Source organism: Dromaius novaehollandiae, chromosome 5 (assembly GCF_036370855.1).
Source record: "Dromaius novaehollandiae isolate bDroNov1 chromosome 5, bDroNov1.hap1, whole genome shotgun sequence".
Taxonomy (NCBI): domain Eukaryota; kingdom Metazoa; phylum Chordata; class Aves; order Casuariiformes; family Dromaiidae; genus Dromaius; species Dromaius novaehollandiae.
Window position 1 is genome coordinate 20,739,813 of NC_088102.1, and position 13,356 is coordinate 20,753,168.

General features: G+C 38.5%; 1 protein-coding gene across 2 annotated transcripts in view; it reads right to left on the reverse strand.

The window, feature by feature from the left end:
- Positions 1–11,153, reverse strand: part of TTC8 (tetratricopeptide repeat domain 8) — a 42,173-nt gene extending 31,020 nt beyond the window's left edge. The window contains exons 1-2 of one of the 2 annotated variants that reach the window (XM_026112259.2): positions 10,850–11,153; positions 2,090–2,119 (exon numbers count right to left, since the gene is read on the reverse strand). In XM_026112259.2, coding sequence (XP_025968044.1) covers positions 2,090–2,119; positions 10,850–10,963 — 144 coding nt within the window. In that variant the 5' untranslated portion in view covers positions 10,964–11,153. Of the gene's footprint in view, positions 1–2,089; positions 2,120–3,194; positions 3,977–10,849 lie in introns of those variants that run through there. The other variant, XM_026112270.2, reaches the window with a different exon arrangement.
- Positions 11,154–13,356: the final 2,203 nt, after the last annotated feature.

Consider the following 13,356-nt stretch of genomic DNA (forward strand, 5'->3'; position numbering starts at 1 on the left):
ACAGTTGAAGGTATTAGCTACAGCATTATCAAATATCCACAATGGATAGTCTTTAAAAAGATAATCTAAAATTCCTTGCTTCAAAGAATCAGCTGTAAAAATGTGTAAATGTATAGATGAAGCACCTCTAGCAGACTGCGAGATTACTGAAGTACTTGTTGGTGAACTGAACTGACAAATGGCTAAAGTAAATGTCTTGGAGGATTAAGAGAGCAGTGTTGAAAGGCTAGCATAATCCTACACTATGTGACAAGCTTGCACACTATATAGACACCAAATCAATGGGGAGGAAAAAAAAGCAGTAGTCATAGAGAAGTCCCAACAGACTAAGTGCAGATGCAACTACTTTATTGATAACTTAATAGCCCTGTAATGTACTCATAAAGCTGGCATGATAAAGAGAGCCACAAAATCAATCACTGAACTTCTTTCAGATATTGAACAGATCACCACAAATTTTCCAGAATAAAACTCATTATCAAAATAATCAGATTTGTTTCTTTTCTGACATGTGCTACAGCAGTCCAGTGGAAAAGCATGTTCAATATTTGCTAAGAAGACATTTCAAATGGGAGACAGAATGATGCTACTCTTAATGGAAGTAAAGGTCAAACACAGAAAAACGTTTGTTCATTAAATAAGAGGCACAAGAAGATCTGGACTTCAGACTTTTCATTAACATAAGTCATCACTTCATAGGGACATTTCTCATTCATCGGTTTTTAAACCGTATCTTCCACTACACTTACCTCATACAATATCTCTATACAATTTTATAACTGTCTACCAAAAAGCAAGTTTGCCTAAAAATGAGGAAAGATATTACTCTATGCTTTAAAAATGATTTCCAAGCAGAAATATAGGAGGAATTTAGCCATCCAGTTCATTCAGAATTAGACATCTTTGTTTAAGTAACAGGAGAAAGGAACAGGGCAGGATGATTTGAATCTAGGCCAGACAGACATAATCCAGACCTGCTTTATCATCTTTTAGTTTCTTCTTATGTAGTTAGGTGACAACCTTTAATTAGCATTGAGATATTACAGTCAAATGTTCACCATCCTTAAATGATTTTCATCACTCTATGTAAGTATTTAGTTTGCTGAATTTCTTAACACCCTGAATGTACTCTCTTTTTTTTTTAAATATATTTTTTACTGACATGTGCCTGAAGTTAACACACTCATTGTCTATATCGGGAATATGCTGAAATTAGAGATCTCAGTAGCCAAACACAGGCTAATTTCCTAGTGGAAATAAGAGAAGCTGCCCATAGTAACATTCCTTTTCTGGGAATTGCAGTTTCTCCGCTACTTGCTAAAATTGGGGCCAGGTCTTAACATAGATATAGGTAAATTGCTGTGATTTTTCCCATAACAAACATCAGAGAACCTGATGTTTTTAAAAGCAATATGCCTCTTTGTCATTATCAGACACATATCTGTCATAAAAAATAGGTTCCTTTAGCTGCTCTTCCAGTTTTAAGTTCCTAGTTTGTGACTTAACAGGCAACAATAACCTTAAATATCGCATACTATTCCTTAATTAAATATCAGTCTGTAGATTAAAGTACTGCTTGTGGAAACGTTTTTATAGGTCTTCTGATCAAAACAGAAAGAGAGAAAAATGTCAAATGTTACTTAAGCTATAGATAGATAACAAAAAGACAATTCAAAACTCTTATCTACTAGTTACAGGACCCATAAGAAACAAGACTATAATTTCTATGTATTAAATTAAATGAAACATGAAACAGAGCCCTAAGAGCATCAAGGTTGTTGTATCTGAAATACTCGTTGACTTTTTCCTAATCTCATCAGCAGATGAAGGTCATTCAGTTCATGATAGATTCAATTTAGCTTTTAAAAGGCACTGAGCTACTGCTGAACTGCTGAATAAAACTAAAGGAAACATGTAAGAAAGAAATAAACTTTTAGTAAATATTAAAGCTGCCAATTTTAAAAAAACTTTATCAGAAACAAATTTACGGTATTAAGGATTTAACATACAAAACAAGGTATTATTCAGTGTATTAGAAACTCTTCCTAATTATTTCATTTAGTATTTGTATTTATGGAAAGGATTTTACCTGAAACACAGTGTATTCAGATTCAGGCTCCTGAAAAGAGAGGAGATATAAATTAAGAAATGTAAATACCAAACAATAAAAAGAACAAAAAAGAAACAGAATTATAAAATTAAATCAAAATACTCTGTGACTTCTTGTACAAGCACTCCCTCTGTGGCACAAATATCCAAATCTCCACCATTTTATTGCATTATCTCACTTTACACATCTGAGCTAAGCAATGTTTTACAGAATGAAGGCATATTTATTAAAAGTATTTTTTCGGATAGCATTTGCTTTCTTGCTTCTGCTGGATCATGTTGGCCAAATCTCAGATTAACATGAGAAGATGCTTAAACTGAAAAACTGTCCATTTTAATAACCAAATATGAAACACTTGGAAGATGACAGTAAATCTCAAAAGATAACTAGATTCTTAGGCCATGGGCTTTAGAATCCCTACATAAAAAATTATATCTTTGTGCACTTTTGTTAGTTGCTGATAGTATTCGCACTGACATCAATGAAGTACATAAAAGAAAATTTCTGTGCATATTAAAGTTTTTCGTATTTTTATGATGGAAATGATGCATTTATTGCATTCCAGACAGTATTGCTGCAAGCAGAATAAACTTCTAACTAATGGTATATTGCATCATCCAATTAACAAATAAAAAGCCAAAGAAAACTCCTGTGAGATGATGTTTACAACACACCAACCAGGATCTCAGGAACTTACATACACCTGAAAACTTGAGCTGAAGGTGAGTAAATACTAATAACAGATGAAATGGGGATTTATCATCCTTTATTGATTGTATAATTATCATGTTTATATAATACTAATATGATGTTACACAGCTTCTGCTGGTACCCTCCAGGGACCAAGGAGGAATTTTTCCTCTCTTACGTATTACTTGGCTTTAGAAAGAAAGACAGGGAAGGTGGGTAGTAGAGATTTGCTTCTTCCAAAGCACTATTCGTCTTTTGTACAGTTGGATAGTTACTTTTCTGCTCCTAGAGGCAACGGAAAATTCCTTACATATCTGGCCTTGTAAAAAGCTATCAGTGTTAAATTGATGTTAGGTCAAATATAGAATCAGAATAATTCAGGCTAGAAAGGTACCTCATGAGGTCTCTGGTTCAATCCCCTGCTCAAAGCAAGGTCAGCTTTGAGGTCAGACCACGTTGCTCAGGGCTTTCTCCAGCTGGGTCTTGAAAACCTCTAAGTATGGAGAGATTGCACAACCTCTCTGGGCAGCCTGTTCTACTGCCTGACTATCCTTATGTCCTTTTCTTTACATCAGGCCCAAACCTCTTTCATTTCAATTTGTCTGCTCTCTCTTGTCATCTTGCCATGCACCACTGTGAAGAGCCTGGCTCTGTCTTCTCAGTATTCTCCTTGCAGGAACTGGAAGGCTGCACCCGGATGTTTTCTCTGCTCCAAGCCAAACAAGCCCATTTCCCTCAGTCTCTCCTTGCTCCAGCCTCCAGCTGTCTTGGTGGCCCTCTGCTCCAATTAACCAACATGTTTCTAATATTGGAGGGCTCAAACTTGGATGCCACTCTAGATGCAGTCCAACAACTGCCAAGTAGAGACAGATAATCACTTCCCTCAGTCTTGTGGCCATACACCTGTTAAGTACTGCCCAGCACACTGTTATCTTCCTCTGCTGCCAGGGCACACCACTGGTGTATGTTCATAATTCACCAACAGATTGGCAACGGTAGGCTATTTGTTTTCATCTGTAGCAAGACATAGCCTACTTCTCTCAGTCAGAGCATTTCTACTTAGTGAATTCCATGCCAGCAGGGATCTGGGACACGGGCGATGCTCTCTCATCTTCCTTCTGTAGCATATTGGAATTCCTGTGGCTTTTTGTGGATGGTATTTAGAGTCATAAGCCTGTTTATCACTGCTAGAAAGTGTAAAATACAGTTTATAAATTGAATATTCTACAGAACTAAACATTAAGGGAGGGATTCATCTCATCTGTCTGCGGTGTGCCAGTGAAGCAGACATCTGTGCTTGACTAAGTCACTGAAACTACCTCTGTATTTTAGATGTGTAATTAAACGAACCCGAAATTCTTTTATTATGCTGTTTTATATACAGTATTCAAGTCTTCTGGAAAATAAACTATTTTAGCTTTCTCAGTAATAAAGAAAAGGACATTGAGAGCATTTTATTCACCCCATTGCATCCAAGTATTACAGCACATATGGTGTATTAGAAAATGGTTTAAGAGCAGTAGGTGATCTTCCATACCATATGTGCTACAGTAACTAATAAGGACAAGGTTAGGAATACTACATCAACCCTTACTCAAAAATGCCTTGATGTTACAGCTGTGTATCTTACTTTAGGCATTGCTCATTAATTTAAAAAATAATTTAAAATCAACTAAATTTGCCTATGTAAGAACATCCACATTGCTAAAAGAGATTTGGAATGTGACAACCTTGTCATTTTGAAAAAAACAAGTTGACCAACCATACTTTCTAAAAGAATTGCTCTGTTATAATGTTAGGTGTCAGTATGTATTGTTCATACATCCTAATTTACTTTTTTAGTCTTTGACAAGAAGTATCTTAAAATTTTAGATAACCCTCAAGAAAGCAATGGAACCCTCTCATTAAGGACAAGTGAGGAACAACTGAAACCAACATTAAAATATCATATGTTTTGAGATAGGTGGATCCAGCATTTGCTACTCATGCAAGTAATCCACTGGAACAAGATGCCTCAGTAAAGACTTCTTTGAGAGGATTAACAAATAGTACAGCCCTGTAAGCCTGTATCTCAAAACAAAAGGTCATATTTATTCTTCATTTACAGATATAAAGCCCTTTTGAAATTAATAAGATTGTAAAAGCAGTAAAGGAAGGATTTAATCCAGATCTCTAAATCCACTGAGGGCATTTTAAAATTAAAGTTAATGTGTAAAGTCAGTCTACTTTAAGACCAAAAATATATTATAAAAATTGAGTCTTCTGATGTTTACCGCCTAGAAGAGGGAAGGAAGGAAAGTGCAGATTACACATTTTAAATTCTAAAAGAGCTTCAATATACAACTACAGTTTCAGTTGAGTATGATTTAATACATGCAGAATATTAAAAACAGTATATTCTGAAAGTATTCTTCAAATGATTAAGAGCAGAAACACAGAGAAAACATTAAAGAAGAACAGTGACATTGCTGTATCTATCATTAATTTTAATGCACATTTAGTTAATTATCTTTTGAACCAATAACTGATTTCAGTTGAAGAATTTCCATGAACATAAAGACATCAGCGATACCTTTATCATGACATTACAAAAACCAATGTGCAAGTAATAATAGTAGCTGAAAGTATAAGCCTGAGAGAAGAAGAACAAATGAACAAAAGCAAATTCTCATAGTAGACGATTAAACAAGACAGGACATCCACTGCATGTCTATTAATTATATCAGACTTTTTTTTTTTCATTGTTAAACTACAGCAGGCCTAGTACATCAGTGCTGGTTTATTGCCTTGAATCTGACATATGGAACACAAAGAAAAGTAATCAGATTAGATAACTAATCAGGATGATCAGCAGAGACAGCCATGGCACGTATTTCCTCTAGGTCATGCTATTACTATAAACATACAAGACAATACCTGCTTACTTATGACAGGAAATAAATGAATTTAACATCACTGCTTTATGTATTTGTATTCCCAAATGCTAGCCATGTAGAATACGTTGTGTCATCTATCCTGAGACTGTCAGCACAGAAGTGAACTTCATTAATAAAGTTTATATTCCTATTTCTTAAACTCAGAAATGCACAAGAGATTTCTATAAACAGTATTTTAATCTTCTATAATATCTAACTCAACAGGAGCTGATATTTTCTTTCAAAATGTTAATCTAGTTACATTTTATTCATAAAGAATTCTTCATTAAGCAGAATTGATATTAAAATGCATTGACTTCACTGATGTATTCTTTAAGAGTGCAGATTTATAGTGGCATAGCATTTTATACTGCTACATCAAAAAATTTCCAGTTGGCTGAAAGATCAACACCATACCTCAAAAAGCTTTTAGGACTTACCACATCTGGTTACAGAATTCAAAGAGCTTTATCAGTAAACCTGTCTTTTAGACCTTCAAATCATCTTTCTCTTACTGTGCTTGAAAGGAAGGCTTCTTAAATATTCTTATATTCCCAACAAAAACATATCCTGAATACTGTGGTGTATGTACAGAGAGTGGCAAACTGAGAGATATAAGAAGCTGTACTGGTCAAGAAAATTTATTATTTATTATTACATTTATAAGCACGACTGGCAAAGATGCCTACTGCTAAGGCTATGTAGCTTTGCGACAGTGTTGCAGTTGCAAGGGAGCAGGAGTGGTGCTATCATTTAATAGACCAGCTGACATTAAAGGGAAAAATGGACAGGGTTTCAGACATGCAAGGTCTTCTGTTTTAGACATGAAAACACTCAGATTAAGCACTGTTAGACTCTTATGTTAATTATTACAGTTAAATCACATGTCTTATAAGGAAGAAAGCTAGCTGCCTGAGCACAAAAATGTTCTGCCCTGTAACAGTCATGGTTTAACTCAACCATTCCTGGGCAATATCTCCTACAGCTTGGTTTATATCAACTCCTACTATCATCTCCTAAAGCATGCTGTTCAAGGAAGCGAGCCCTTCAGCAGCGCATGAGGCTGCTGTTCTCATAGGATCCTTCTTTCACTGGCTGCAGAGGTTGGGAGGCACGCTCTTAGTGAAATATGGGACAACGGGATGAGAACAGATGGCACTGTGATTACAGCAGTTGAGTATTGTCTTGTGATTCACAACATCTCACTTAATCCAAACTTCCTGTAAGTGTTGTCATTTGTCTGTGTTTTTCTGGTGCCCCACATGACATACCTTGGGCCTGATTTGCAGAAGTGCTCCTATTAAGGGGGACAGGCTTTGACGATTAAATGTTTTAGACCTGCTATGTGCTTTTTAAGCATTATGGACCAGTCATTTCAGGTTAGGCAGCAAAACTGATATACACTTAACAATTTTGACCGAGTTATTTCTCCAGATTATACTAAAATACTATTCATTTAGTCCATACAGATGGAAGACAGCATCGTTTTTCTGGTAGGTGGTTGAAGATGACGAGAGAAGTAAAGTTTGCTCAAAATATTCAGGAACTACTGATTTCGCTAACACTCCACATTCAAAAGTAAAACGGACTTCAGGAATCAGCAATCTGCTTGAAAATTCATTATTTAATCTTAATTCATCAATTAAAAAAGTAATCTTAGATCACTTTTAAAATATTCATAACTACCATAACTTAACTGATAAGCTACGATTAGAATAAATACTATCAGCATAATAATAAATAGCATTAGAATAAAGAAGCCAGGAAAATTGAGTACTGTATGCCACTTATTTGAGTTCTAACTGACTCAATGTTCTACCCTGGAGTTTAGTATCTTTCAAATGTTTTATAAAATAAGTGTCGTTAAATGCAAATTAAACACTGCAGTACATGAATATGATTTGCTTTTTCATTCTCTTGCCTTAAGAAGGCTCCAAATAGCCTGTAAACTTTCAACTACAAATAAAGTAGATTCTTGAGGCATATAACTATTTCCTTTTCTCTCTAACTGAAGACAAGCAGGGTCACAGACTCTCAGATACAGACCGGTATCTGAAAATGGCAAGTGTTAGAAAGTAAGTAGCTAAAAGTGCAACAACATAGCTGGGGAAAGACCTATAAGGCCGAACACATCAGAAGCAGAATAGTAAAATACGGGTTTTCTTGGACAGGTAACCAGTATTTTGTGTTGATAACAATAAAAGCTGTAAAATCTAAAACACGATGAGCACAGTTGACTGAAAAGGAGAAATACCATTCTATGTTAAAAGCTAAATTTTAGCTACATAATTAGAAAATGTTTTTCTTTAGGAGATTTTATGTGTAAGATTTTGTACCCTGAAGAGCAGATTAGAGTCTGGTTCAAGTTGCATCACTGAAAATTACTTAACTGTTATTCTAGTTTCTCCACCTTGCTGTATCAGAGCAAAAAGAGGATATAAATAATGCTACATCTTCTCCTGTTGGGAGCTGTGTCTTGGTCTGGACCACCCGATATGGAATGTTGGAGAAAACAGCTGTATAACCATTACATTTCAAAAATGTAAATACATCATGAAATACAGTATACCTCATAATCCTTCTGAAGAAATACACTGAGTTGCAATTTAATGACAGCCACTCAATTTTTTTGAAAGTCTCTAAACTGTTACTGTTACATAAAGTACTTATACAGAGTAAAATCCATTTACTGAGATGTGCAAGGTTGCAGTGTAAAAAACAGATGTGCTTTACTTGAACATTACTCTATGAAATCTCTTTTCAGAGAAAGACTGAAACATTGATCCTCACATTTTAAAAAATGTTAAAAAGGATGACTGTCATTTGCTATGATAAAGTAGATATATTTGGAAATATTTTAAAAGTAATTTATTCCTGCTTAAACACAGCTCTTAATAAGGATTCCTCCTACAAGAGCAAAACTAACTATACTTCAAGTTTGCCTCTACAGAAAGCAAAGACATTTCTTTTCTTTCTAATCTTTCAGGTAGATTTGCAATGCTGATGAGAAGTATATTTTGAGATAAAATTGTGAACAGGAATGTAGTCTTGAAATGAACATGCCGAATTATAAAATCTAGTCTTTTGCAGGCAGACATAACCTGGAAGCCTTTAAAAAAAAAGGCACAAAACTCAATCTTTAACTGAACTTCAGAGACTTTCATACAGCTCCTCTTCTTTTTAAGAGCTTATGACTTGATGTTTATAGACACCATACATATCCCTATCCTCCACTATTTGTTTCTCCAAGCATAATTACATAAAAATGAAAAAGAAGGGTGAAAACATTTAAGATAAAGATGAAGCATATAGGGTGGTATCATCCATTCTGAAGATTAAGTGATCAACTATTTGTCTTAGCTTTGTATAATATTTGCAAAAAAAATGATATTTGCTGGTATGTAGGGTTCTGATTTTTTAAGGAGAATGTGTAACTTTACCTAAGGCAATGATTTAATTTATATACTTAGATGTTTGCAGAATATGTGATCAATGTTTGGATGAAAGACTTGGAAGGAAAACCTAACAGGAAAAAAAAAATCAGCATTAGACCTATATCCTCTTACTTCAGTTTTCCTCATAAGCATTTTTCTCAGCCTTGTATACCTTATATTCCTTACTCTACTTCTCTCACTTGCAGATCTCTTCAACAAGTTCCCCACTACTACCAGAAAAAAGGACAGTCAATGTTTGGCAAAAGTTTGGAGTTAACAGGCATAACATAACAACTGTATACTTGAGCTTCAGCACACATTAGACATACAGACGTCTTTACGTTTCCATGTTGAGATCATACCTTGGAAAAACCTTTTACTAAATCTAAAGATCTACAAATGAATACTAACACAATCGCTGTGATCTTTACAACTCTTATTTACCGCTATTAGCTGCACTGTAATAGTCTCAAGAGCTTCAACCATGGATTAGGTGCTGTACAATCACATACAAAGATTTCATGCATCAAGACCCAATAATGTAAACATACATAAATGACACTGTATTCAAGACAAATTTTTGAAGGATCTGCAAAGAATTGACACTGGATCCTATTTAGTTTCCAGGACCAATTTTCTTGGAATGTTAAAAACTTTTCTGCTTTCTGCTCACGGGTCCTAGTTGGTGCCTTGCAGTATATAACACAAAGAAAAATATTGAGCTTAAACTAATAAAAACACTTACTGTGCTTTATATTTATCATGTGATTGTGCAGCATTTCCTCTTTTTTCTTTTTTTAAATACTTTTCCCTTGAAAAGAACTACCTTCAAGATCCTTAAAGTCTGTAGCTATAGGATGCTTTGGGAGACTTAGCAATTTCCTGTAAAGTATTTATAACCAAGATAAAGCCCATTCCACCCATCCACCCACACCCCCCATTCCCAAATCCTTATTTCTTAATAAAAGAGTAAGAAAATACACACACTAAATAACACATGTCCAGCATTTTCAGAGCAGGTCAGATACAACAAGTCAATTAAAGTTCATTTTGCTCATGATTACACTGAATCAAATACAGTTTGTTGAAAAATCACACATGTAAGTATTTGAGGGTGTACCTTCAATGAACAGTAAATTATGCTTTTCACAACGTTTTACCTGAACTTTCCCATTTACACAAAAGAACTCCGAGGGCTGTTTTAAACCTGTTTACCCAGCCAAGCACTGAGTGGCGGCGGGATCCCTCGCAGGGAGGGATGCAAAGTGACCTGCAGAGGTACAGGAGGTCCTCTGAGGACTCACAATAACTAGCAAAATTCACTGGAAGTTACCTACCATATCTCGGGAATGGACAGAGGGGCGCTTACACCACCACCTCTGCCAGCGGAGAAACAGCGCAGGCAGAGCACAGCCAACGCGCACTAGGCTAAAATGGTGCCTCTCGCCGTCGTCGCCTCGCCGCGGGGCGTTTAAGGGTATCCGCCCGGCGAGGGGCGGAGGGCCGCGCACACCCGCTTCCCCAGGCGGCTGCAGCGGGCAGAGAGGGCCGGCACGGGCCGACACCCAGCTGCCCCTGCCCGGGGAGGGCGGCGGGGCCGCTGAGGGAGCGAGGAAGCGGCGCCGCCATTTCCCGCCCGCGGCGCCCCCTGCTCTGCCCGGCCCGGCCCGGCCCGGCCCGGCCCCCGCGGGCGCCCATACCTGCTCGCCGGGCGCCCGCTGCAGCAGCTGGGAGCAGAGGGCCGAGCACTGCGAGAACTTCCTCCGCCTGAAGCAGCTCCAGGCCTGGAACAGCGGCTCCATGTCGGGCCCCATCCCGCCGCCCCGCCTCCCGCGGCGGCTCCTGCCGGGCCCGAGGGCGGCCTGGGGCGGAGCGGGGGCGGCGGCGCTGCTGCCGGGGCAACGGCAGGCCCCGCCTCGGCCTGCCGGGGCCTGCGCGTCGCCCCGCGCCGGGGCGGGCGGCAGCCCGGGGGCCGCCTGCGCCCTTCCCGGGGTGGGGCCGTGGCCTCTCCCGCGCGGTGGCCCCGCGAGAGTGCCCTGAAGGGGCCGGAGCGGGGGAGGGGGCAGCGGGCGAGGCCCGGCTGGGCGGCAGCCGGCGCCGCCGCTGCTGAGGGCGCTCCCGGGGCCCGGCCGGCCGACGGGTAGCGGCTCTGTCCGGGGGCAGAAGGGGCTTTTGCTGTGTAAATCTGGGAAACTCCTGTGACTTTACTGTGGGTTTGTAGCCGACCCTAATCTCACTGAATTCGTAGATAAACTTCATATTGACCTCAAAGACAGGCAGCTTAAGCCCGTGCTTTGAGGACTGAAGGCAGAGTTTGATCTGTCATGCTGGGAGCAGTAGATTATTCAAATAACCCCTGTTTTCTAAATTGTGTCTTGTTATTTGCTCCTATAGTAGTAAGTGTAACGGAGAATCTGATCTCGGTAGCTGCGCCTATTTCTAAGATTCCAAAATGTAAAAGTATCCAGAGGCGTTTGGAGCTGGCATACATGCCTAAACGATAAGGACTCGGTCCTGTAGTTCTTACTCAGGTAGAAAGTCCTATAGAGCCATGGGAGTCCTGGCTGAGGAAAGCACAGGTTGCTGTGAACAGCAGTGTTTTCGGTCTCTCAGACTGCATTAGCTTCTGTATGCTTTTGCAGAGGAAAAATAACTTGAGATGTTTAGAGAAGAAAAAGCTGCAGTATAACTCTTACTGTATATGTATTTTAAGATACTGATTGCAGCCATCAGCCCAAGTAAAAGGAAGAAAAAGTCTCTAAGGAGGCCTGGAGAATTAAAAAAATGAGTTTGTGATGGGAAAAGTCTTTGGCGGATGAACATCATGATAGCTAAAATTATGTCACTGGTAATTTCGTAGATTGCTGTTGTTTTATTCCTTCTGTCTCACCTAAAGTATCAGTTTGTCCATGATGTAAGCTTCATGAAACTCATATTCAGGCTGACAAGATTAGTATCAGGCTGGTCGATGTAGGAATAGAAGTGTCTTTTAAACTAGGGCTATGGCGCATCCTAATCTGGGAGTAAATGGTTTGAGCTGAAGTAGCCGCTGTGGACAGCTGGGTTTTAGTTGTCCCATGGAGACTGCACAGGGAAAAAATGTTACGAGTGAAGTGTTTTCTGGGACCCAAGCAATCCCAAGTTAAGGGTGGAAAGGAAATAGCATAGTATGTTCTGTCCCTTCTCTGTTTTTTAGTCATTGTGGAAGAGCACGGGCTGCATTCCCAGAGAAGATGTAGCAGGTGTGCACAGGGAGCTCTGTACCTCAGGTGGGTCAGGAGGATGCACAGTATTTTTTGTTGCTCTGTCTGACCACCTGCTATGATACTACTGTGCAGTTGTGCCACTGTGGTTGAGTAACCACTGAGTCCTAAGATGGTATCTTACGTTGTTGTAAGTTCTGTTGTTACAAATTCTTTAAGACTGCGAATTCTTCAGCATGTAAATACATTGCTAGGCATAGTATGATGTGCAGGATGTGCTGTTCAGAGAGATTGTGAATGCTAGCCAGAAACGACAGATTTATTAGAAAGCTAAACTGAAGTTCCTCCAAGTATTTTTCTGAACTTTTATGAGATAGTCTGTTTTTAAATACTTGCTGTTACCATATTAAGTAATTTAGCCTGTCTAGGGTGCTACCTTTTTATAGAATGTAATGTGAAGGGCACTTTTTGTTTGTAGAGATACATTATGAGGTCAGTACATTTGTTCCAAAGTTATGTGATTAAAATGTCAAAGTTTCATAGTTGCTGTTTCATGGTTGCTGGTGTTAAAAGCCAGTTATCTTTTCCAAACAACTACCACATTAGTTAAACACCTCATTTATCTGCATAGGAAAACACAGAGGAGACCATCAGCTCCTAAACTTTATTGATTCCCATCCTGCCTTCTTAAAAAACTCATATGTAAGGTTCTACATATAAATGTCTCCTTGTGACATCTATTTTAAGCTGTAATATCTTAATGAGTGCTTTCAGACTGCAAAGTAAATGAAATGCTTAAGAATGCTTAGAATGTTTGATTATAACACTTCTAAATTATTTCCATTTTGAGATAGTGAATCAAAAAGAAAATGAATGAAGCAGTCTTTGTGGGCAGACTTGGCAGATGAAGGTTGCCATGTACTCAGTCAACCTGGGAGCTGTGCATTCAGCTGAGCAAAGTAGCTGGATTAGTCACAGATGTCATCAACTATTCCCCACTAAGG